Raw genomic sequence first — 25,502 nt, forward strand, 5'->3', positions numbered from 1 at the left:
TACAAACATGAAACGCCAAAGGAAACTTGTCCAGAGTAAAATTAATATAACTCCGGAGAAAGACTTAAATGATATGGACCTTATGACTCTTCCTGAAAGGGAGTTCAAAACAAAAATCATTAGCATGCTAATGGAGGTACAGGAAGGTATCCAAGAACTCAGGAATGAATTCAGATCGGAAATCCAATCACTGAAGGGTACTAAAAGCAGGTTGTATACAGTGGAGGAGACGATAAATTAAATAGAAATTAGAGAAGAGGAATACAAAGAAGCTGAGGCACAGAGAGAAAAAAGGATCTCTAAGAATGAAAGAATATTGAGAGAACTGTGTGACCAATCCAAACGGAACAATATTCGCATTATAGGGATACCAGAAGAAGAAGAGACAGAGAAAGGGATAGAAAGTGTTTTGAGGAGGTAGTTGCTGAAAACTTCCCCAGTCTGGGGAAGGAGATAGTCTCGCAGACCATGGAGATCCACAGATCTCCCAACACAAGGGACCCAAGGAAGACAACAGCAAGACATATAGAAATAAAATTGGCAAAGATCAAGGATAAGGACAGACTATTAAAAGCAGCCAGTGAGAGAAATAAGATCACATATAAAGGAAAGCCCATCAGGCTAACATCAGACTTCTCAGCAGAAACCTTACAGGCCAGAAGGGAGTGGCATGATGTATTTAATGCCATGAAGCAGAAGGGCCTGGAACCAATATTACTTTATCCAGCAAGATTACCATTTAAATTTGAAGGAGGGATTAAACAATTTCCAGATAAGCAAAAGCTGAGAGAATTTACCTCCACAAACAATCTCTACAGTCTATTTTGGAGGCACTGCTATAGATGGAAGTGTTCCTAAGGTATAATAGTTGTCACCAGAGGTAATAAAACCATAATAAAGAAAGTAAACAGCTAATTACTAAGCAAACGCAAAATTAAATTAACTATCCCCATAGTCAATCAAAGGATAGACAAAAAGTACAGAATATGATACACAATATATAAAGAATGGAGGAGGAAGAAAAAGGAGGAGAAACAGTAAAGAACCTTTAGATTTTATTTGTAACAACATACTAAGTGAGTAAAGTTAGACTCTTAGATTGTAAGGAAATTAAGCTACAACCTTTTGTAACCACGAATCTAAAGCCTGCAATGACAGTAAGTACACACCTATCGAAAATCACCCTAAATGTAAATGGACTGAATGCACCAATCAAAAGACATAGAGTCACTGAATGGATAAAAAAACAAGACCCATCAATATGCTGCTTACAAAAGACTCACCTCAAATTCAAAGACATGCACACAATAAAAGTCAAGGGATGGAAAAAGATATTTCATGCAAACAACAGGGAGAAAAAAGCGGGTGTTGCAGTACTAGTATCAGACAAAATAGACTTCAAAACAAAGAAAGTAACAAGAGATAAAGAAGGACATGACATAATGATAAAGGGCTCAGTCCAACAATAGGATATAACCATTATAAATATATATGCACCCAACACAGGAGCACCAGCATACGTGAAACAAATACTAACAAAATTAAAGGAGGAAATAGAATGCAGTGCATTCATTTTGGGAGACTCCAACACACCACTCACTCCAGAGGACAGATCCATCAGACAGAAACTAAGTAAGGACACACAGAGGCACTGAACAACACACTAGAACAGATGGACCTAATAGACACCTATAGACCTCTACATCCAAAAACAACAGGATACACATTCTTCTCAACTGCACATGGAACATTCTCCAGAACAGACCACATACTAGGCCACAAAAAGAGCCTCAGTAAATTCCAAAAGATTGAAATCCTACCAACCAACTTTTCAGACCACAAAGGTATAAAACTAGAAATAAATTGCACAAAGAAAGCAAAAAGGCCCACAAACACATGGAGGCTTAAAAACAAGCTCCTAAATAATCAATGGATCAAAGAACAAATTAAAACAGAGATCAAGCAATATATGGAAACAAATGACAACAACAACACTAAGCCCCAACTACTGTGGGATGCAGCAAAAAGAGTCTTAGGAGGAAAGTATGTAGCAATCCAGGCATATTTAAAGAAGGAAGAACAAACCCAAATTAATAGTCCAATGTCACAATTATCGAAATTGGAAAAAGAAGAACAAATGAGGCCTAAGGTCAGCAGAAGGAGGAACATAATAAAGATCAGAGAAGAAATAATTAAAATTGAAAAGAATAAAACAATACAAAAAAAATCAATGAAACCAAGAGCTGGTTCTCTGAGGAAATAAACAAATAGATAAGCCTCTAGCCAGACTTATTAAGAGAAAGAGAGAATCAACACACATCAACAGAATCAGAAACAAGAAAGGAAACATCACAACAGACCCCACAGAAATACAAAGAATTATTAGAGACTACTATGAAAACCTACATGCTAAAAAGCTGGAAAACCTAGAAGAAATGGACAATTTCCTAGAAAAACACAACCTTCCAAGACTGACCAAGGAAGAAACACAAAATCTAAACAAACCAACTACCAGCAAAGAAATGGAAACGGTAATCAAAAAACTACCCAGGAACAAAACCACTGGGTCACATGGATTTACCTCGGAATTTTATCAGACATACAGAGAAGACATAATACCCACTCTCCTTAAAGTTTTCCAAAAAATAGAAGAGGAGAGAATACTCCCAAACTCATTCTATGAAGCCAACATCACCCTAATCCCAAAACCAGGCAAAGACCCCACCAAAAAAGAAAACTACAGACCAATATCCCTGATAAATGTAGATGCAAAAATACTCAACAAAATATTAGCAAATCAAATTCAAAAATACATCAAAAGGATCATACACCATGACCAAGTGGGATTCATCCCAGGATTGCAAGGTTGCTACAACATTCGAAAATCCATCAACATCATCCACATCAACAAAAAGATGGACAAAAACCACATGATCATCGCCATAGATGTTGAAAAAGCATTCGACAAAATTCAACATCCATTCATGATAAAAACTCTCAACAAAATGGGTATAGAGGGCAAGTACCTCAACATAATACAGGCCATATATGATAAACCCACAGCCAACACCATACTGAACAGTGAGAAGATGAAAGCATTTCCTCTGAGATCGGGAACAAGACAGGGATGCCCACTCTCCCCACTGTTATTCAACATAATCCTGGAGGTCCTGGCCATGGCAATTCGACAAAACAAAGAAATACAAGGAAGCCAAATTGGTAAAGAAGAAGTTAAACTGTCACTATTTGAAGACGACATGATATTGTACATAAAAAACCCTAAAGACTCCACTCCAAAACTACTAGAACTGGTATCAGAATACAGCAAAGTTGCAGGATACAAAATTAACACACAGATATCTGTGGCTTTCCTATACACTGACAATAAACTAATAGAAAGAGAAATCAGGAAAACAATTCCATTCACAATTGCAACAAAAAGAATAAAATACCTAGGAATAAACCTAACCAAAAATGAAAGACCTATACCCTGAAAACTATAAGACACTCTTAAGAGAAATTAAAGAGGACACCAGCAAATTGAAACTCATCCCATGGTCTTGGCTAGGAAGGATTAATATCGTCAAAATGGTCATCCTGCTGAAAGCAATATACAGATTTGATGCAATCCCAATCAAATTACAAACGACATTCTTCAACAAACTGGAACAAATAGTTCAAAAATTCATATAGAAACACCAAAGACCCCAAATAGCAAAAGCAATCCTGAGAAGGAAGAATAAAGTGGAGGGAACTCACTCCCCAACTTCAAGCTCTACTACAATGTAGCCACAGTAATCAAGACAATTTGGTACTGGCACTAGAACAGAGCCACAGACCAGTGAAACAGAATAGAGACTCCAAACATTAACCCAAACATATATGGTCAATTAATATTCGATAAAGGAGCCATGAACATACAATGGGGAAATGACAGTCTCTTCAACAGATGGTGCTGGCAAAACTGGACAGCTACATGTAAGAGAATGAAACTGGATCACTGTCTAACCCCATACACAAAAGTAAATTTGAAATGGATCAAAGACCTGAATGTAAGTCATGAAACCATAAAACTCTTAGAAAAAAACATAAGCAAAAATCTTTTGGACATCAACATGAGCGACTTCTTCATGAACATATCTCCACGGGCAAGGGAAACAAAAGCAAAAATGAACAACTGGGACTATATCAAGCTGAAAAGCTTCTGTACAGCAAAGGACACCATCAATAGAACAAAAACGTACCTTACAGTATGGGAGAATATATTCATAAATGACAGATCTGATAAAGGGTTGACATCCAAAATATATAAAGAGCTCATGCACCTCAACAAACAAAAAGCAAATAATCCAATTAAAAAATGTGCAGGGGGGGGTGGAGCCAAGATGGCGGCATGAGTAGAGCAGCGGAAATCTCCTCCCAAAACCACATATATTTTTGAAAATGCAACAAAGACAACTCTTCCTAAAACAAAGACCAGAAGACACAGGACAACAGCCAGACTACATCCACACCTGCGAGAACCCAGCGCCTTGGGTAGGGGGGTGTCAGATGATCAGCTATGGAAGTACATTTTTCTGATAACATTTCTTTCTCTTAAAAAAAAAAAAGCAGTTCCTGTGTGGTGATCTCCAATAGGCTCTTCACAATGGTATAAAGGTCATATCAAAGTGTGGGCAAAGGGTTTGTTTGTGTTTATACAGAGGAGCAAAACCTAATTTGGCTACCCAGAAAACGAATTAAGATACGATATGAAGAAGAACTTCCAACATCAACATCCTCTGGAAGAGTCATTCCAGAAGATGATCCTCAAAAAACTTCAACAAAGATCCTGGCGCTGTTGCAGTTGTAGCTCCATTCATCCCACCAGTTCCTGGACTTGCCATTGGAATGTAGAAGTAGATATCTAAGCTGGCCTGTGCATACAGTAAAACAACAAATTTGACTGGATCTATATTGTGGGAACTCAACCAAGAATTAGGAGAAGAACAAGTTGCAGTGCTCCAAAATCGTGTGACTACAGACTATCTACTGTTAAAAGAACATATGGGATGTGAACAGTTCCCAGGAATGTGTTGTTTTAATTTGTCTGATTTTTCTCAAACTATTCAAATTTAGTTAGACAACATATTATTGATAACTTTTCACAAATGCCCAGGGTACCTAAATGGTTTTCTTGGTTTCACTGGATATGGCTGGTAATTGTAGGTCTGCTTTTGTTATGTATCTGTATTCCTATTCTGTTAATGTGTGTACACAATTTAATTAGTAGTTTGTTAAAACCTATACATGCTTATGTTACTCTACAAGAAGTTATGTCATACGTGGATGTTTTATTGCCCTGGTCTAGCTTGGATTAACACATAGTCTACAGGCACACACCTGATCATCTACATTTGCTCTCTTACAACACTAAACTATGTTTTCTACCTTTATCTTGTATCTACCTACCACTTCAGCATTTTATTAAAAATAATAATAATAAAGAGAGAAATGTGGTATCCACATATAAATCAAGTATAAAAACCAAATGAGTATTCATATTTGAACTGTTTATAGTTCATAATGCATGAGCAAAACCGAAAGTTTCTGTGATGACTGCCCTTGTACTGTTCACTATGTAACTTATTCATTATGTAAGAATTTGTTCTACATGTAAGAACTTGTTTGTTATGCCTCAGAAGATTGGAGACTGACGAAAATTAGGCTTGGGGTGTATTAATGATTGTGCATTGAGCATTGACTCCCCTATACAGAATTTTATTGTCGTTAACAACCATTTGATCAATAAATATGAGAGATGCCCTCACAAAAAAAAAAAAAAAAGAAAAAAAAAAAAGAAGTTATGTCAAAGAAATAATCAATCTTCCCATGTTTTCTTCCGTCTGCTACTTCTATAGCTTTTCTTCTTCCTTCCAAATTACAACACTTTAGTAGAATTCGTGCCTCATATCGAAAATTACCGAGTATCATAATTCTTCCAAGTGGTAAAGATACCTCAAGACAAATGCTGGACATAGAAGTCACAGGGCATAAATCTGCAAAGAAGTAAAAAGCTAACCTTTTCAAAGAATATTGCTTCTCTCTCACTTACCAACTTTACATTTCCCTGTATGGCCCTGGAAGATGGCTGGTTAGCCAGACACAGGTAAGATTCCTCAAGGGAGGAACCACCTAACAAAGGCACAGTCACAGGGGGGGCCATCAAGTGAGAAATTGGGGATCAACAGAGGTGAGGCTTAGAACCTCACCCCGTTTTGAGAAAAATCTTCTGCATCCGTGGATGTTTTGTTGCCCTTGTCTAGCTTGGATTAATACTTAGTCTATAGGCACAGACCTGATCATCTACATTTGCCCTCTTACAGCACTAAATTATGTTTTCTACCTTTATCTTGGCTCTACCTACCACTTTAGCATTTTATTTTTTTAAAAAAAAGGGAGAAATGTGGGTTCACATATAAATCAAGTATAAAAATCAAATGAATAATCATATCTGACTTGATTTATAGTTCATGATGCTTGATCAAAACCAAAAGTTTCTGTGATATGACTGTCCTTGCACTGTTCACCATGTAAGAACTTATTCACTATGTAAGAACTTGTTCACCATGTAAGAACTTGTTCGTTATGCTTCAGAAGATTGGAGACTGTTGAGAATTAGGCTTGGGGTTGATTAATGATTGTACATTGAGTCCCCTATACAGAATTTTATTGCTGTTAACAACCGTTTGATCAATAAATATGAGAGATGCCCTCTCAAAAAAACAAAACAAAAAAAAAATGGGCAGAGGAGATGAGCAGACAGTTCTCCAAAGAAGAAATCAGATGGCCAATAGACACATGAAAAGATGCTCCACATCACTAGTCATCAGAGAAATGCAAATTGAAACCACAATGATATATCACCTCACACCAGTAAGGATTGCCACCATCCAAAAGACAAACAACAACAAATGTTGGCGAGGTTGTGGAGAAAGGGGAACACTCCTACACTGCTGATGGGAATGTAAATTAGTTCAACCATTGTGGAAAGCAGTATGGAGGTTCATCAAAAAGCTCAAAATAGAAATACCATTTGACCCAGGAATTCCACTTCCAGGAATTTACCCTAAGAATGCAGCAGTCCAGTTTGAAAAAGACAGATGCACCCCTATATTTATCACAGCACTATTTACAATAGCCAAGAAATGGAAGCAACCTACTTGTCCATCAGTAGATGAATGGATAAAGAAGATGTGGTACATATACACAATGGAATATAAATCAGCCATAAGAAGAAAACAAATCCTACCATTTGCAACAACATGGATGGAGTTAGAGGGCATTATGCTCAGTGAAATAAGCCAGGTGTAGAAAAACAAGTTCCAAATTATTTCACTCATATGTGGAGTATAAGAACAACGAAAAACTGAAGGAACAAAACAGCAGCAGAATCACAGAACCCAGGAATGGACTAACGGTTACCAAAGGGAAAGGGACTGGGCAGGAGGGGTGGGAAGGGAGGGATAAGGGCAGGGAAAAAGAAAGGGGGCCCTATAATTAGCATGTATAATGTGGGGCGGGGGCACAGGGAGGGATGTGCAACACAGAGAAGACAAGTAGTGAGTGTACAGCATCTTACTATGCTGATGGACAGTGGCTGTAATGGAGTTTGCGGGGGGGCCTAGGTGAAGTGGGGAGTCTAGTAACCATAATGTTCTTCATGTAATTGTAGATTAATGATAATAAAATGAATTTTTTAAAAATGGGCAGAGGAGATGAGCAGACAGTTCTCCAAAGAAGAAATTCCGATGGCCAACAGACACATGAAAAGATGCTCCTCATCACGTGTTATCAGAGAAATGCAAATTAAAACCACAATGAGATATCACCTCACATCAGTAAGGATGGCTACCATCCAAAAGACAAACAACAACAAATGTTGTGAAGTTGTGGAGAAAGGGGAACCCTGCTACACTGCTAGCGGGAATGTAAATTAGTTCAACTATTGTGGAAAGCAGTATGGAGGTTCCTCAAAATGCTCAAAATAGACATACCATTTGACCCAGGAATTCCACTTCTAGGAATTTACCCTAAGAATGCACCAGTCCAGTTTGAAAAAGACAGATGCACCCCTATGTTTATCGCAGCACTATTTACAATAGCCAAGAAATGGAAGCAACCTAAGTGTCCATCAGTAGATGAATGAATAAAGAAGATGTGGTACATATACACAATGGAATATTATTCAGCCATAAGAAGAAGACAAATCCTACTATTTGCAACAACATGGATGGAGTTAGAGGGTATTATACTCAGTGAAATAAGCCAAGCGGAGAAAGACAAATACCAAATGATTTCCCTCATATGTGGAGTATAAGAACAAAGAAAAACTGAAGGAACAAAACAGCAGCAGAATCACAGAACCCAAGAATGGACTAATAGTTACCAAAGGGAAAGGGACTGGAGAAAATGAGAGGGAAGGGAGGGATAAGGGCGGGGAAGTAGAAAGGGGGTATTACAATTAGCATGTATAATGTGGGGGGTAGGAATGGGGAGGGCTGTGCAACACAGAGAAGACAAGTAGTGATTCTACAGCATCTTACTACGCTGATGCACAGTGATTGTAATGGGGTTTGTCGGGGGGACTTGGAGAAGGGGGGAGTCTAGTAAACATAACGTTCTTCATGTAATTGTAGATTAATGATAACAAAATGAATTAAAATAATAAAAAAGAATTCAATTTATGACAATAGGATAAAGCTGGGAGAGAAAAAACAGAAACTATAATTATACTACATATACATAAACAATTATACTACACATGAAAAAGTATAATATAATTGCAGACTGAAAAGTTATATATATTATAAACCATAAAGCAATCAGGTAAAATAACAAGCTAATAAACCAACAAAGGAGATAATATGGAAATATTTTAAATGTCACTGTCAGAGAGTATCTGCTTGGATTTCTTTAAAAAGGCCCAAGAAGATCAACTGGCTGTAAGAAATGAGCCTTAAATAAAAAGACACAAATTGTTTAAAAGGAGAAAGACTTTTAAAACATATACCATGCTGATACTAATAAAAAGAAATTCATGTGACTACATTAATATCAGACAAAGCAAACTCTCAACAAGGAATATTACTAGGGATAAAGAGGACATTGCATATTGATAAAGGAGTTAATTCACCAAGACATAACAATCCTATGTATGCACCTAAATAGAAAACTTCAGAATACAAGAACCAAAAAGTGACAACTGCAAGGAGAAAGACAAATCCACAATTATATCTAGAGACTTCTCTCTCAGTAATTAAAGAACAGTAGATGGAAAAATCAGTAATAACATAAAAGACCTAAATAATACTATCAATCAATTTGACAAAACTGATATTTATAAAACACTACAGCCAAAAACAGAATACTTTTCTTAAGTTCACATGTAACATTCACCAAGACAGACCATATTCTGGGCTATCAAGGAAACCTTAAATAAAGAAAATGAAAGAAACCCTTAAGAATTTTAAATGAACTGATGTATGTTCTCTGCCAATATCAGAATTAAACTAGAAATTACTAATAGACATAACCTGAAAAATCTCCAAAACTTCTAAGTCATGGGTCAAAGAGAAAATCACACAAAACAAAACATTTTGAACTGAATAAAAGTAAAAATGTCAAAATTTGTGGGATGCCTATAAAACTGTGCTTTGAGGAAAATTTGTATCATTAAATGCTTACATTAGAAAAGAGGAAAGGTCATAAGTCAATGATATAAAGTGCTACCACAAGAAACCAGAAAGAGATCACAAACTGAGAGCAAAAAAAAAGGAAGAAAATAACAAAGAACACAAATCAGTGAAATTAAGAACTGAAAGAAAAAAAAAAAAACAGAAAAATCAATAAAACGAAATCCTGGTTTGTTGAAAAAAGCAACCACAGCCATAAAGGACTGAAAAAGAAGGTATCACTACATACCCTACAGACACTGAAAGAACAATAAAATATTACAAATTTTGCCCATAAATTTAACTTAGATGAAATGGACAAATTCCTTGAACTTTCTCACATCAGAAAAAAGGTTACCTTAATAACTACTAAGTCATTAAAGAAATTGAATTTGTACTTAAAAACGTTCCAACAGTAAGTGCTCCAAATCTAGATTGCTTCACTGCCAAATTCTACCAAACATGTAAGGGAGAAATAACTTTATATGTTACACAAACCCTTAAAAAAGAAGAAGAGGGAACCCTTCCCAACTCATTTTATGAAAGTGGCTTTACCCTAACACCAAAATCAAAGATATTACAAAAGAAGAAAACTACAGTCCAATATACCTCTTGAGAACAGATTCAAAAATCCTCATGTCAAAATCCTAGCAACTTGACATTCATCAGTAGATGAATGGATAAAGAAGATGTGGAACATATACACAATGGAGTATTATTCAGCCGTAAGAAGAAAACAAATCCTACCATTTGCAACAACATGGATGGAACTAGAGGATATGATGCTCAGTGAAATAAGCCAAGAGGAGAAAGACAAGTACCAAATGATATCACTCATCTGTGGAGTATAAGAACAAAGCAAAAACTGAAGGAACAAAACAGCAGCAGACTCACAGAACCCAAGAATGGACTAAGAATTGCCAAAGGAAAAGGGCCTGGGGAGGGTGGATGGGAAGGGAGAGAGAAGGGGAATAAGGGTCATTACGATTAGCACACATAATGTAGGAGGTCACGGGGAAGGCAGTATAGCACAGAGAAGAAACGTAGTAACTCTGTAGCATCTTACTATGCTGATGGACAGTGACTGCAATGGGGTATGGGTGCGGGACTTGGTAATATGGGTGACTGTTCTAACCACAATGTTGCTCATGTGAAACCTTCTTAAGATTGTATATCAATGATACCTTAATAAAAAAAAATACTAGCAACTTGAATTCAACAATATATAAAAAAATAATACATCATGACCAAGTGGAGTTTATCCCAAGAACAGAACACTGGTTCAATATCCAAAAATTATTCCATGTAATTCACCGTATCTACAGACTGAAAAAGAAAATCACACAATAATCTCAATAGAGCACAAAAACATTTGACAAAATCCAAGAACCCATTCCTCATTTTACAAAACAAGGAATATTAGAGAAATTCCTCAATCTGATAAAGAGCATCTATAAAACACCTACAGTAAATGTCATACTTAACAACAAAAGACTTATTCTCCCCTAATATTAGGAACAAAACCAGGATGTCCACATTCACTACTTCTGCTCATCACTGTGCTGGAGGTTCTGCCCCATCCAATCAGGGAAAAAAAGAAAACAAAGAGAGGGCACTAAGATTTAAGAGGAAGAAGTAAAACTATCTTCATTCCACTCAACATGCTCATCTATATAGAAAACCTAATGGGATCTATAAAAAGCTCCTAGAACAAATAAGTTTAGTGAGGTTGCAAAATGCAAAAACAGCATACAAAACTCAATTGTATTTCTGTTTACTAGCAGTAATTATTCAGAAACTGAAATATTTTAAACTACCATTTCTAATAGCATAAAAATATGAAATACTTAGGCATTAAAATAAATGTGCATGACCTCTACACTGAAATCTACCAAACACTGCTGAGAGAAATTAAGGAAGATCCAAAAAAATGAATAGATTTACTATGCTTATAGAGCGGAAGATTCACAGTAATGTTAGGATGTCAATTATCCCCAAATAGATCTACAGGCTCAATTCAATCCCAGTCAAAATCCCAGCAGACTTTCTTTCTTGTAGAATTCTGACAGGCTTATTCTGAAATTCATATGTAAACACAAAGGCCCTAGAATACCCACAATAACTTTGAAATAAAAAATAACAAAATTGGAAGGCTAACACTATCTGATTTCACTACATTCTTATTAGTCATCAAGACAGTTTGCCATTGGCATTAAGATAAAAAGTCCAGAAACACATCCACACATATATGGACAATTTTTGACAAAGGTTTTGACATAAAGCTATTCAATGAAGCTTTTCAATAACTGGATATTCATAGGCAAAAGTATGAACTTTGATCCATGCTTCATACCACATATAAAAAATTAACTCAAAATGTACCATAGGCCTAAATGTAAGACCTAAAGCTATAAAATTCCAAGAAAAAAATCTTGATGTTGAGCTAGGTAAATACTTCTTAACTCTAACACCAAAGGCAGGATGCAAAAGTGAACACACTGATAAATTAAGACTTCCCAAAAATTAAAAACCTCTGGTCTTCAAAAGATATTGTTAATAGGTAAGCCACAGATCAGGAGAAAATATTTGCAAATCACATACCTGATAAAGGGCTTGTATTCACAATAAGTAATGAACTATCAAAACTTAATCACTGGAAAGAAATAAACAAGTAGGAGAAAAATAGACAAAAGACTGAGCCAACACCTCACCAAAGAGATACATATAGACAGCAAATAAGCACTTGAAAAGTTGCCAAACATCATTAATCACTAAGAAAATACAAATTAATACTACATGATACCACTACACATCTACTAGAACTGCTAAAATTTTAAATACTGACAACAGGAAGTGTTAACAAGGATGCAGAGGAACTGGAACTCTCACACACTGCTGGCAGGAATGCAGACTGGAACACCCACATGGAAAACATCTCCGAAGTTTCTTTAAAAGTTAAACATTATGTAATTAATGCCACTGAATTATACAATTAAGAAGTATTCAAATGCCAAAATTTTACATATATATAAAAACTATGATAAAAATCGTTCTGAATTTTTAAAAATTAAACATGCATCTACCATATGATTTATTCACTATATACCTACACACATACCAAAAGAAATGAAGTATCCAAAGACTTCTTAATATCCATGTAAAGACTTAAATATTAATGTTCATAGTAGTTTACTATTAGTAATAGTCAAAAACTGGAAACAACTCAAATGTTCACCAACCAGAAGAACAGATAAACAATTGTGGTATATCCATATAGCAGAATACTACTTAGCAATAAAGGAATGAACTAGTGAAAAACAACATGAATGAATCTCGTAATAATTATGCTGAGTGAGACACCACATCAAAAACAGATTAAAAAAACTTGTTGAGTAAGTGCACTTACATAAAATTCTAGAAATGCAAATTAATCTATAGCAACATAATATAGACCATCAGTTGCTGGGCAAAGTGGCACAGGAAAAAATGGGAGGTAGGGATTACAAAAAAGGGACACATTTAGGGATGGTTGCTATGCTTACTATCCTGATTGTGGTGATAGTTTTACAGCTATATACATATGTGAAAAAAACACTGCATTTGAAATGTGTGCAGCTTATTGTAAATTATTTATGTGTCAATAAAGCTATTCCAAAAGTTGCCCTCAAATCATATGCAGTTGCCTTGGTCAAGCATTTCTACCCAATGCTCTGATAAAAGGCTTTCCTTCTTACAGTTCTGTCCACAAGAGCATCAGTATAATGGAATATTAATATGGTATGCCAGTATGATTCAGATTCCTGGGCAATCAATCACATAAAATGGGAATAGTACCATTCCACATATATAGTGTGTGGTATCTCAGTTAATTTTTTTTTTAATTGGAATAGGTCAAATACAATCCCATTTTACATGTAAGAAAACTACAACCTAGGAAAATTAAATGATTTACCCAAGGACAAAGAGCTAACAAATGTTGGAGATACAACCAAAACATGGTAGGTATGTTCTCACAAATTCTAAACTAAAATTACGAAGACCAAAGTTTTCCTGTCAAAAACTGTTTTCTATAAGGTGTTTTCAATCAATGACTGCTAAGCTAACTAGAATTTTCTGACAATGAAAAATATCCTAATGAATGAATTAGACTATAATAATATATTTTAACAAACCGGTATTCTTGGAAACTCTTCCCATCATTATAGGTTAGATTTCCAGAGGTTCTTTCAAGAACATGTTCCACTTGTTCGTTATGCTTCAGAAGATTGGAGACTGATGAGAGTTAGGCTTGGGGGGGATTAATGATTATGCATTGAGTCCCCTAGACAGAATTTTATTGTTGTTAACAACCATTTGATCAATAAATATGAGAGGTGCCCTCTCAAAAAAAAAAAAAAAAAAAAGAACATGTTCCATTAAATTTTCCCCACCTGTCCCAATAAAATAAACTACAAGCAGGGTATCTCTACCTGAACAATGGATAAGGGTTAAAATTCCCTTCAGAAGTCAAAACACCAAATCTAGGCTTCATGCAAGTTTGCAGTTTAAATTTACATTACTTGTATGATATTGGAACTACCCAAGGCAGAAGAAATTAATTTTTAAATTGGCACTGAGTCAATGTTATGACTGCTGGCAGAAAACCATTCTAAGAGGTTTTCAAACCCAAATCACAAGGTATTTCGCACAGAAAAAGCATTCCTATTCCACTCTACCCCAGGACTGAGATACAAACACTAAAGAAGAGCTTATATTCCAAATGTCAAAACACAAAGAATCCATCAAGAGTGTCAGAAGACACAATAAACAGCATGTTTATTTCCCAAAGAACTTCAAAAATAGAACAAAAATTTCTGAAAAGACTCTACTACAAAGCCACAGTAATAAAAACAATTTGGTCCAGGCACAAGAACAGACCTACAGATCAATGGAACAGAATAGAGAGCCCAGATATAAACCCACACATATATGGTCAATTAATATACAGTAAAGGAGCTACGAATACACAATAGAGAAAAGACAGCCTCTTCAGCAACTGGTGCTGGGAAAACTGGACAACTACATGTAAGAGAATGAAACTGGATTATTGTCTAACTCCATACAAGAAAGTAAACTGGATATGGGCCAAAGACCTGAATGTAAGTTAAGAAACCGTAAAACTCATTGAAGAAAACAGGCAAAAATCTCTTGAATATAAACATGAGCAACTTTCTCCTGAACATATCTTCTCAGGGAAGGGAAACAAAATCAAAATGAACAAGTGGGACTACATCAAAGTAAGAAGAGTCTGTACAACAATGGACACCATCAGCAGAACAAAAAGGCATCTTACAGTATGAGAGAATATATTTGTAAATGACATATCTGATAAGGGGTTAACATCCAAAATGTATAAAGAACTCATAAGCCTCATAAGGGAAGGGATTGAACAATGGGATTTACAAAGTCTATGGCAGTTACAATAAGAAAGAATCCCAGAACTCGTAAGAGGAAGGGTTGGGGAGGGTGAGTAGGAAAGGGGAGGGGGAGTAAGGGGAACAATAATTCACAATCACAATATAGGTTGGTCATGGGGACAGTAGCACAGCACAGAGACTATAGGTAATTATTCTGTAATATCTTACTATACTGATGGACTGTGACCACACTGGAGGGGGTGAGGACTTGATAATATGGGTAAATGCTGAACGACTACGTTGTGTATTTGAAACCATCATAAGATTGTATAACAATGACACTTTAATTTTTTAAATGCCATAGGAAGTATAAAACAACATTATAAAGTTTTTTTGCCAAAAAAAAAATAGAATCTAAAATTTGATCAAGACTCTAGATCCAACTACTGGTTTACAGGAAATAAAGGGCAGAGAAACAAGTTAATCATCACAGAGATGCAAACAGTAAACCCAGAAGGTAGGTTTCTTCAACTAATAAACTGCAAAAAGAAAAGAAGGTGGCAGGGGACACTAAAAATTAAGAGTCCTAAGAGATATAACAACTAAATACAATATGAGAACCTTGTTTGGATTCTAATTCCAAATAAACCCTAAGAAATCATTTATGAGACAACTGGAAAAATCTGAATATTCACTGGATATTTGAAAACATTAAGAAATGTTTTAGGTGTGATAATGGTACTTTGATTATCCCTTAATTGTGGTTAAAATATACACAACATAAAACTTATCATTTAACCATTTTAATTGTACAGTTCAGTGGCCTTAAGTACATTCACATTCTTGTGCAACCATCACCACCATCCACTTCAAGAACTTTTTCATCTTCCCAAACTGAAACTCTGTACCCATTAAATAATTCCCCATCCACCCTCTCCTCAGCCCCTGGCAACCACCATTCTACTTTCTATCTCTATGAATTAAACTACTGCAAATATGTCATACAAACAGAATTATACAACATTTACCCTTTATGTCTGGTTTATTTCACTTAGCATAATGTCTTCAAGGTTCATCAATTACTTATAGCATGTGTCTGAATGTCATTCCTTTTAAAGGCTGAATAATATCTATCTTATGTATATACCATATTTTATCTACTCATCTGTCAATGGACATTTGAGTTATGTTTTATTTTTAAGAGTTCACATCTTTTTACTGAGATACATACTCAAATATTTATAAATTACATTATAAGATATCTCATATTTGCTTCCAAAACTCCATTTGGGAAGAAAGACCTGTGGGGGGAGAGGAAATAGATGAAACAGGTTATCATTTCTTATTTAACATATTAACAAAAATTAGAAATACTGATAAATACATATATATTGTCCAGGACATAGAGAAACATGCCCTTTCACACATTACTGGTGGAGTGTAAACTAATTTCTTTGAAGGGCTTCATCAAAGTTTAAAACCAACTTATAATTTCTGGGAATTTATCCTCACATATATGCTCACACATATACACACAAAAGTGTATATAGCATACTGACTGCAACAATGATTATAATAGCCCAAGACTGGAAACAATTCAAAAAATGTCTATCAATAGGTAAATAACTGCATAAATTACAGCAAAATATAAACATATGAAAATACAATGAAATATTATTTAACTTTAAAAAAGAAAATGAGAGAGTTCTATGTGTACTAATAAGAGACAGTGTCCAATAAGTACATTAAAGGGAAAAAAACAAGGTACAGAAGAGTATGACATATTCAACCAAACAGTCACTGTTTCCATTTCTGGCATTGCCAAAGACCAAATATCCTAAAAACCTCCCTCAATAAAACATCTAGAAACGCTGAGTAAATTATAACTAACATCTTTAAATGTATAAGCTCAAAGGAAAGGGAAAAAAATCTCACTGAGGAGTAAGATAGAGGAAGAGGAACTTTTTACTCTGTCCACTTATTTTTATGTAATAAACAATAAGTATTACTATTGAAATTAGAAAAGAAAGAATTATCCCTGAGCACTCTGAGAAAAGAGGCTATGGATTTAATCAATGCCACCTCCTGAATAACTAAACCAATGTCATCTTAGGGCAAATTTTCAGATATAACAGCCACTATTTTATCCAATGTAATTAAGTATTTACCAAGCACCTACTAAGTGCTTGACTATGCTAGAAGCTCATTAATAGCAAGCTGAGGTTCATATTTTTTTAAGGAGCTCAAAATCTGTAAGGAAGAACAAGCAAGAAGGCAAAAAAAAAAAACTATAATACAGGATAGAACCTGAAAATGATCATCCTCTGCATCAAACTTTGGGAACTAAATGTTTAAAATTCTAATTCAGGTTAGTACCACCAGATCCCCAAAACAGTCATACATTATTTCAGATTTTCCATTACTATTTTTTTATAGCTCATCTATCCATCAACCATTTATGACAATGATTGCACTTACTCAGTAGCAGCAAATCTATTCAGTTACATATACAGTTATTAATGTATATTTTCCTTAGTCTGTGATCTCATCCCAGACTCAGTATGAAGTCTCAGTAACTGTTTTCTTCCTTTGGTTTGTATACCTGTTAGTACCACCACAGATATTATATAAATACTACTAATCAAAAATAACTGAATCCTCTCCCATATTCCTATAATTACAAATTTGAAAATTAAATAGTAATCCACATTGTGATAGAGCCAAGATTCTTCCCCATTTCTAACCATACAGCATCTTTCCCACAGTCAAACACTTGAGAAATGGATAAAGGCACATCACAATTTCTTCTCTTTTTGCTATAAGAATGCAGATACATGGAAAAATGGAATGCTGCCTTAAAAATGTACTGAACAACGGGATTTACAAACTTCTATGGCAGTTACAATAAAAAAGAATCCCAGAATCAACACATCTTCAATATTTAGCAACCTAAAAGGAGTTTAAGAAATATCAAAAACAGAGAAGTTAAATATATTCAGTCCATGCCAGGCCAGTTCAGCTTTGCCCACCAGGAACACTACTAAAATTTGTTGATTTCCAGTTCCAAAAAGGTTCCAGAAGCAGCCTTTTCAACTGCACTGTTGGCTAACCTTACCTATGTCTCTCGAGGCAGTAGAATAGGTGTGTAGCCCAGACTTATTTTATCCAACCCAAAGAGTTGTAAACCTTTCAGAAGAATCACATAGCCACAATACTGTTTATTGTTCAACTGCCGCCCTTAATGAAAACTGGAAATGGCAACTGCTGGCACATACAGACAACTGCGCTGCATTTTAGATACACAACAATAATTATTTAAATATTATATATCAACTCATTGAGGGTTGCCAGACTGGGGAGAAATAAGAATCTAAGAGATGTCAATAAAAGCAAATACTGTAAGATTAGGATGTGTACTATATATATATATATAGCCCAGATGCCCTAAACCTGTGTGAGTAACTTTAAAGAAACTCACTGAGATATTTCCACTTCTGCACTGAAGCATTACAATTAGGAATCAGATTTGCATCTAATCCAGATCAACCTGATAATTATCTCTGTGTACCAAAAATTCAGTAAAGAATCAATATTACTTCCTACTTTCATGTCGCCTAAATGTTAACCTACCCTAATAAGTGAATATGTCTAAATACCAGTAAAGGATTATTCCAATTCCTCTGCTTTGAAATCCCTTAAAATTTTTTTTAAGTTTTTAAAAAGAAAAAGAACCAAAGGCCCAAATAAGAATGGCATATGAAGCGGGGGTGGGGGGGAGAAAAAGACAAAACACAGTATTAAACAGAGATCCCAGTAAGAACCCTATTTGTAGAACCAGTGGAGAGAAGCATTGAGCTATCAGGCTCTAGAAGGAGCATGCCTAGCTAATTTACCTGTGGAATCCAGAGTAAGACTTTTAAAACTTTCCTCTTCTTTACAATGGGGATAATAACAGTAACAATCTCAGTGTTGCTGAAGATTAAATGAGTTAAACCATGTAAAGCAGTTAATACCTGACCACTTTACCAGACAGATGGATAAAAATCCAAAGTTTTAATAACACTCTGTTGATGAGGCTGTTGGAAAACAGGGAGCCTCATACTCTTAGTACTAAGCCTTAATGGAGCACAATTTGAAAATCCCACTTTTGAGAATTTCATCCCATTGCCATTCTAGCAAAGGTGTGAAAAGAGAGATATATTAGGATTTTTTATTCATACCGGAAACCCAATGTCCATCAAAAGTGATGATTAAATAAAGCATGGCAAATTCATGACATGGAACACTGTAAAACAGACTCTTCTGTAAAAAAACAATACACTGATTTGCTGACACGGAACGACCTCTTAGGTAAGTGAAAATTTAAGATGTGTAGAACAGTGTATATGTTACTTTTCGCTTAAAAAGAGACTGAAAAATCAAAATAAAATAGTCATCCTTGTTTGTTTCTGCACTAAGGGAAATTAGTTACAGTAGCAAGGAGACAGAATGGAAAGGAAACTTCAAACTACGTATCATTTAACTTTTTTTTAGTTTTAACTTTATGAACTTTTTAACTATTCAAATATTAATTTTTAAAAGTACTTTTTAAGGGTCACGCATACAAGCTGTCAAATATTAGATGCAATTACTACTGTTGCTATTGTTAGCATCAGTAGTAGTTGGTTGTTGTTAGGAAGCTCAAAATACCTCCTTTCTGAAGGCTCTTACTTCCTTTGTATAGAAACCTCCTCCAACTCCCAGATTATTTAAGGAATTTATCATTTTATACTCTAGGGCAAGCAAGCTGCTTAGGGGTAGGTCATTGTCTTGCTCATTTTTAATATCCTAGGAGCCTTGCTTGGTAGATACAAACATCCTGGAGTACAGTAACCTACTAGTATTCCAAAGAACAACAAAGTAGTGACCACTTCTAAAGCATTTATGCTCTATCATAAATTATAAGATCTGAAAACTTAAAAACTTGAATAACTGGATTTGCTAACATCCTTTCAACTACTGCCCAGCCAAAATCCCCTCTTTCACTTAGTTTTTTCTTTTCCCAAGACTTTCCCAGACATTATCATCATCATGCCCAAGCCAAGACAGTACAGGCACTCTTTAATTCACTGCAGTCTCCGAAGTCTTTTGTCCTAAATCCCAACACACAGATATTCCCTCCCATCGAAAAAGTATTTGTTGACTGTCTCCTTTCTGACAGAGGTTCACATATTACTCAGTGAATAAAGTACCCCTTTTAACACTTGACTGCTAATTGGCTCAGTGTTTTGCTTGTTTTTCTGGTATGGAGGAAATTCTATAACTGATTGCTCTGTAGCCCAATTCTAGATGTCATTCCGGCACACCAAACACTCCACTGACAGCTCAACAACCACTTTTCACGCAGGCCCCTCCCCTTCCCTCCTCCCTCCTCCCTCCTCCCTCAACCCCCATCAGCTCTAGAGCTCCTTCCCTCACACTGACAGACACACTGACAGTTCAGAGATCCTTTTACCCCAAGTTGTCCTCCCCTGCAATTGAAGACCACCTTCCCGATTCTCATCATCCTGCAAGCCAATACAGTCCCCCAATACCATCTCCCTTCCAACCAATCTAAACCTGACCATCAGTGTCTTCCCAAAAACCAGGCAGCCTTAAAGCCTTTCCCAACAAGTACACAACCGACAGCTCTACACCAGATTCCCCAAGGATCCTTTCCTCCTCCCTCCCCTTCTACCCTCCACACCGGCTCTTTTCTGTTATCTCTCGTTTGCCCTGGCTTCCCCGAAAATTCACAGCCTCTCCACTAAACCTGCTCTCGGCTCTCCCCTTCTCCCCATCCCTTCCCGCCTCTGACAGTTCAGTCACCTCCCTTCCTCCCCATGTGACTGCACCCTCCCCTCCGTTCCCCTGACAGCTCAGGATCGGCTCCCAGCCGCCGCCCCCAGGCCTCCCCAGACCTCGGCCAGGCCGACCCCGCTGCCCCAGGCCCGCGGAAGGGCCCCACTCACCCACTCTCCCGCATCACATTGCTGTCCCCGCAGTCGCAGGCACCCCCGGCCTGGCTGCGGAACATGTTGAAGTCGTGCCCGGTGTGGTCGCCCTGGTGGAAGCACTCGGCGCACAGCGACATGCAGGGGGAGATGCCGCACGTCCGGCAGCGGTAGGCCACGAAGTTGGCCGTCCACACCAGGCCGCAGAGCGCCGCGGGGTCGTAGGCCCGGACCGCCGCGCAGAACTCGTCGTAGCCCCCGCCGCCCGCCAGAAGGCACTTGCACCACTCCAGGGCTTCCTCCTCGGCCGCCCCCGGGCCGCCCCCGCCGCCCGCTGCCGCAGCCTCCTCGCCGTCAGCGGCCGCGGCTAGCGGCCGCTCGGCGCTCAGCACCCGCTCTAGCAGCGCCTGCAGCTCCTCGGCGCCAGCCCGGTTGTCCGGCCGGCTGAGGGCCGCCTTCAGGTGCGCGGCAGTGGCCGCCTTGTCCACAGCCGGCACGGGAACGGGCAGCTCGGGCTGGGGCGGCTGCGGCCCCCCGACGGCAGCCGCCGCCGCCGCCGCCGCCATGATGAGAGCTCAGAATTTGGAGAGCCCAGGGCCCACGGCTCCTCCCGCGAGGTGGGGAACCGACTGCTGCGAGTGCTCGGCCCGCCCAACTCTCGCGATACCCCGAGGCTGTCGGCGTCCCCGCCCTGCACAAGCCTCCTCGGGCCGGGGCGCCCGCCCACCGCCTCTGGCGCCTGCCCTTCTCCCGAGCTCCTGGATTTCGGAGTTGAGAGCTCCTGGAATAAGGAACTACTCGCCTTAAAAAAAAACTTGATATAGGCAATTTTAATATGGACGATATGTGAAATCTTTAATATGGACAGTTCTTTATTTAGCCGGACCATAGGAATTATACACAGCATCTTTCAGATACATTTTAAGGATTTCATTTTGAAATTTCCACTGTTATCAACCCTTAATAACTATTGAATTACTGTTACATTGAAGTAACCGCCTAATTTTTTTCCCTCTGAATTAATTCTTTCACTCACGCTATTACCAGGTTAATCTTCTAAAAGTACCCTTTTTAGAAGATTAAAATAGATTTTACTGTCATTCTGTTCACAATCTTCAGGGGGAACAAAAGCCCAAAATCCTTAAATCTTCTCTCAAAATACAACCTATCTTTCTATCCTTATCTCTTGATACCACTCAAAGTTTGCCACTTCAAAGGGACCATTGAGACTATTCACTCTTTTCTGAAATTGCTTTATAATTTCCTGTCTCTGGGTTTTTATTGTTCCTAATTCCCACACTTCTCTATCCCACACATTCACCCTACAATCCAGTTCTAGCATGTCTGCCCATGTCATTTCCTTTCTTCAAAAAAATGGTTCTTAACTTACTTACTTGATATAATTTGTTGCCTTAACTTCAGAAATCACATCCCCACCCACTGCTAATAGGTAAGTTTACTGAGGGTAAAGAATTAGCCCTCTTCATCATTGCCCCTAAGTGCTCAAATGTTTATCTGATGATTGTTAAGTGGAATATAATTACAATATTACAATTTTACATCTGTTGCATATGTATTATGGGTTCCATTCTTTGTACACTTTATTTTAATCCTCTCAATAATTCTATGAATTAATAAGTGTTGTAACAGGAGACTAAAATTTAAGGAGGTAATTTATGTGCCCAAAAACAGGCAGCTGGCAACTAAATGAAATATGACTAGAACCTAGAACACAGATCCACCTGAGTACACAAAGCCCTGCTCCTGCTACCACATCAATGCTTCCCAAACCTACCTGATCCTAAGATTATCTCCTGACACTCTACACACAAAACGGATGTCCAGGCTCCATCTCAGACCTAAGGAATCAAAATTTACAGAGGTTATATGCCCTATGTAGCAAAATCTGAATTTTGAGATACTACTATTAATGATCCTTCAAGAACTAAAAATCTACAGCTCATTAAGTTTCCAGAGCTCACCTCCACAGAACTGGTTGTGTTACATAAATAACACATAACAGAGGACAACCAAGAATGAAGAAAAAAAAAATGTAGGAGAAGCAATCCAAGGAAGTAGAGTAAGAGTATCTCCAATACATATTCTGGAGTTATAAATGAACTGAACATAACAAAACCAAACTGTTTCACATGTCCTGACCCTCTACATTAATAAGAATTTCACAATCATCATTTAACAGTGATAAGTAATTCAAAAGTTGCTCAATAATTCTTTTTATAAATCACCAAATTATGAACCAAATAAAATCCAGTAACATCTAAGATGTAACTAGTGTGTATCCACTACTCTGTGTCTGTGGGTTAAGGCAGTTGGGGAAGTGTGCTGGTATCATTACTGGATTGCTTTCCTATGGAGAATAACAAGGGAGCCTGGTCCGCTTAACCATGATAATACATGTAGCAAATGCAGCTTTTTCAGCATTCCTCAGGGGTATCCACACACTCCTAAAATTCTGCAAGTGTCTACAAATTCCACCACTTGTAACCAGGGCCTCCTTTTTTCTGTAACTTAAAAAAAAAGTTTAAATACCATCTGGTATTTCAGTTATATATATATGTATATGTATGGAAGTCTGGATGTTTGCTAGATTCCACACCTATTCTAGTCATGATGATATTAGGCCTGATCAAAATGAAAGAACCATTAAAAATAACTAGTAATAACAAGGGTACAAATAACTCAATTAAAAAATGGGCAAAAAAAGTGAATAAGCATTTTTCCAAAAAACACATATATATGGTCAAGAGACAGAAAAGATACTCAGCATCATTAGTCATTCAGGAAATGCAAATTAAAACCATGAGAGACCACTGTACCCACCAATGGAATGACAATAAGTAAAAGGCAGACAATGGCAAGGATATGAAGAAACATGAACCCTCATGCTTCACTGATGGGAATGTAAAAAGGTATAGTCTCTTGGAAAACATTTGGCAGTTCCTTAAAAAGTTAAACGTAAGTTTACCATGGAGCCCTGCAATTCCAAGCCTGGGAATTTACTCAAGAGAATTTATAACATATCCACACAAAGACTTATAAGTAAATATTCATAACAGTATTATTCATAATAGCCAAAAAACCTGAAAATGATCCAAAGGTCTATCAATTTGTAAATAAACAAAATGTGCCATAGTCACATGATGGAATACTATGTAACAATAAAAAGGAATGAAATACTAATTGGACAATCTAGAAGAAATGGACAAATTCCTAGAAAACTACAACCTTCCAAGATTGACCCAGGAAGAAACAGAAAATCTGAACAGACCAGTTACCAGCAATGATTTTGAACTGGTAATCAAAAACTTCCAACAAGCATAAGTCTAGGACAAAATGGATTCACAGATGAATTTTACCAAACATTTAAAGAAGAGCTAATAGCCATCCTTCTTAAAGTATTTCAAAAGGTATAAAAGAAGGGAATACTTCCAAACTCATTCTGTGAGGCCAGCATCATTCTAACACCAAAACCAGACAGACACCACAAAAAAATAAAATTACAGACCAATATTTCTGATGAACATAGATGCAAAAATCGTAAAAAAATATTACCAAACCAAATTCAAAAATGTATCAACAGAATCATCCATCTGCAAGGATGGTACAATATTCACAAATCAATCAATGTGATACACCACATTAACAAAAAGGATTAAAACCACATAATCATCTCAATAGATGCTGAAAAATCATTTGACAAACTTCACCATTTATGATGAAAACTCTTAAGAAAATGGGTATAAAAGGTACATACCTCAACATAATAGGACATATATGACAAACCCACAGCCAACATCATACTAAATGTCAAAAAAGGCTGAAAGCTCTTCCTCTAAGATCAGGAACAAAACAAGGATGCCCAGTCTCACCACTTTTATTCAACATAGTACTGGAGATCTTACCCATGGCAATCAGACAAGATAAAGAGATAAAAGGCATCCAAATTGGTAAGGAAGAAGTTAAACTGTCACTATTTGCAGATGACATGATTTTATATACAGAAAATCCTAAAGACTCCACCAAAACACTTCTAGAAACTGTATTCAGCAAAGTTGCAGGATACAGTATTAATACACAGAAGGCTGCTGCATTCCTATATACTAACAGGGAATTAACAGAAAGAGAAATCAGGAAAACAACTCTATTTACAATTGCATCAAAAAGAATAAAATACCTAGGAATAAACGTAACCAAGGATGTGAAAGAACTTTACTCTGAAATCTTTGAAACACTCATGAGAGAAATTAAAGAAGACAGCAAAAAATGGCTATCTATCCCCATGCTCATGGATAGGAAGAATTAATATTGTCTAAATGGCCATCTTGCATGAAGCAATTTACAGATTAAATGCAACCCCTATCAAAATACCAAAAGCATTCTTCAATAAGCTAGAGCAAATA

The 25,502-nt window shown here is 36.9% G+C and overlaps 1 protein-coding gene across 1 annotated transcript in view; it reads right to left on the minus strand.

Annotated features, from left to right (window-relative positions):
* The window catches only part of UBR3 (ubiquitin protein ligase E3 component n-recognin 3), a 296,154-nt gene extending 274,432 nt beyond the window's left edge, over positions 1-21,722 (minus strand). Inside the window, exon 1 of the mRNA XM_057503934.1 lies at positions 21,100-21,722. Coding sequence (XP_057359917.1) covers positions 21,100-21,647 — 548 coding nt within the window. The 5' untranslated portion in view covers positions 21,648-21,722. The remainder of the gene's footprint in view (positions 1-21,099) is intronic.
* Between the last annotated feature and the right edge of the window lie 3,780 nt (positions 21,723-25,502).

The sequence above is a fragment of the Manis pentadactyla genome, chromosome 6 (genome assembly GCF_030020395.1).
Source record: "Manis pentadactyla isolate mManPen7 chromosome 6, mManPen7.hap1, whole genome shotgun sequence".
Taxonomy (NCBI): domain Eukaryota; kingdom Metazoa; phylum Chordata; class Mammalia; order Pholidota; family Manidae; genus Manis; species Manis pentadactyla.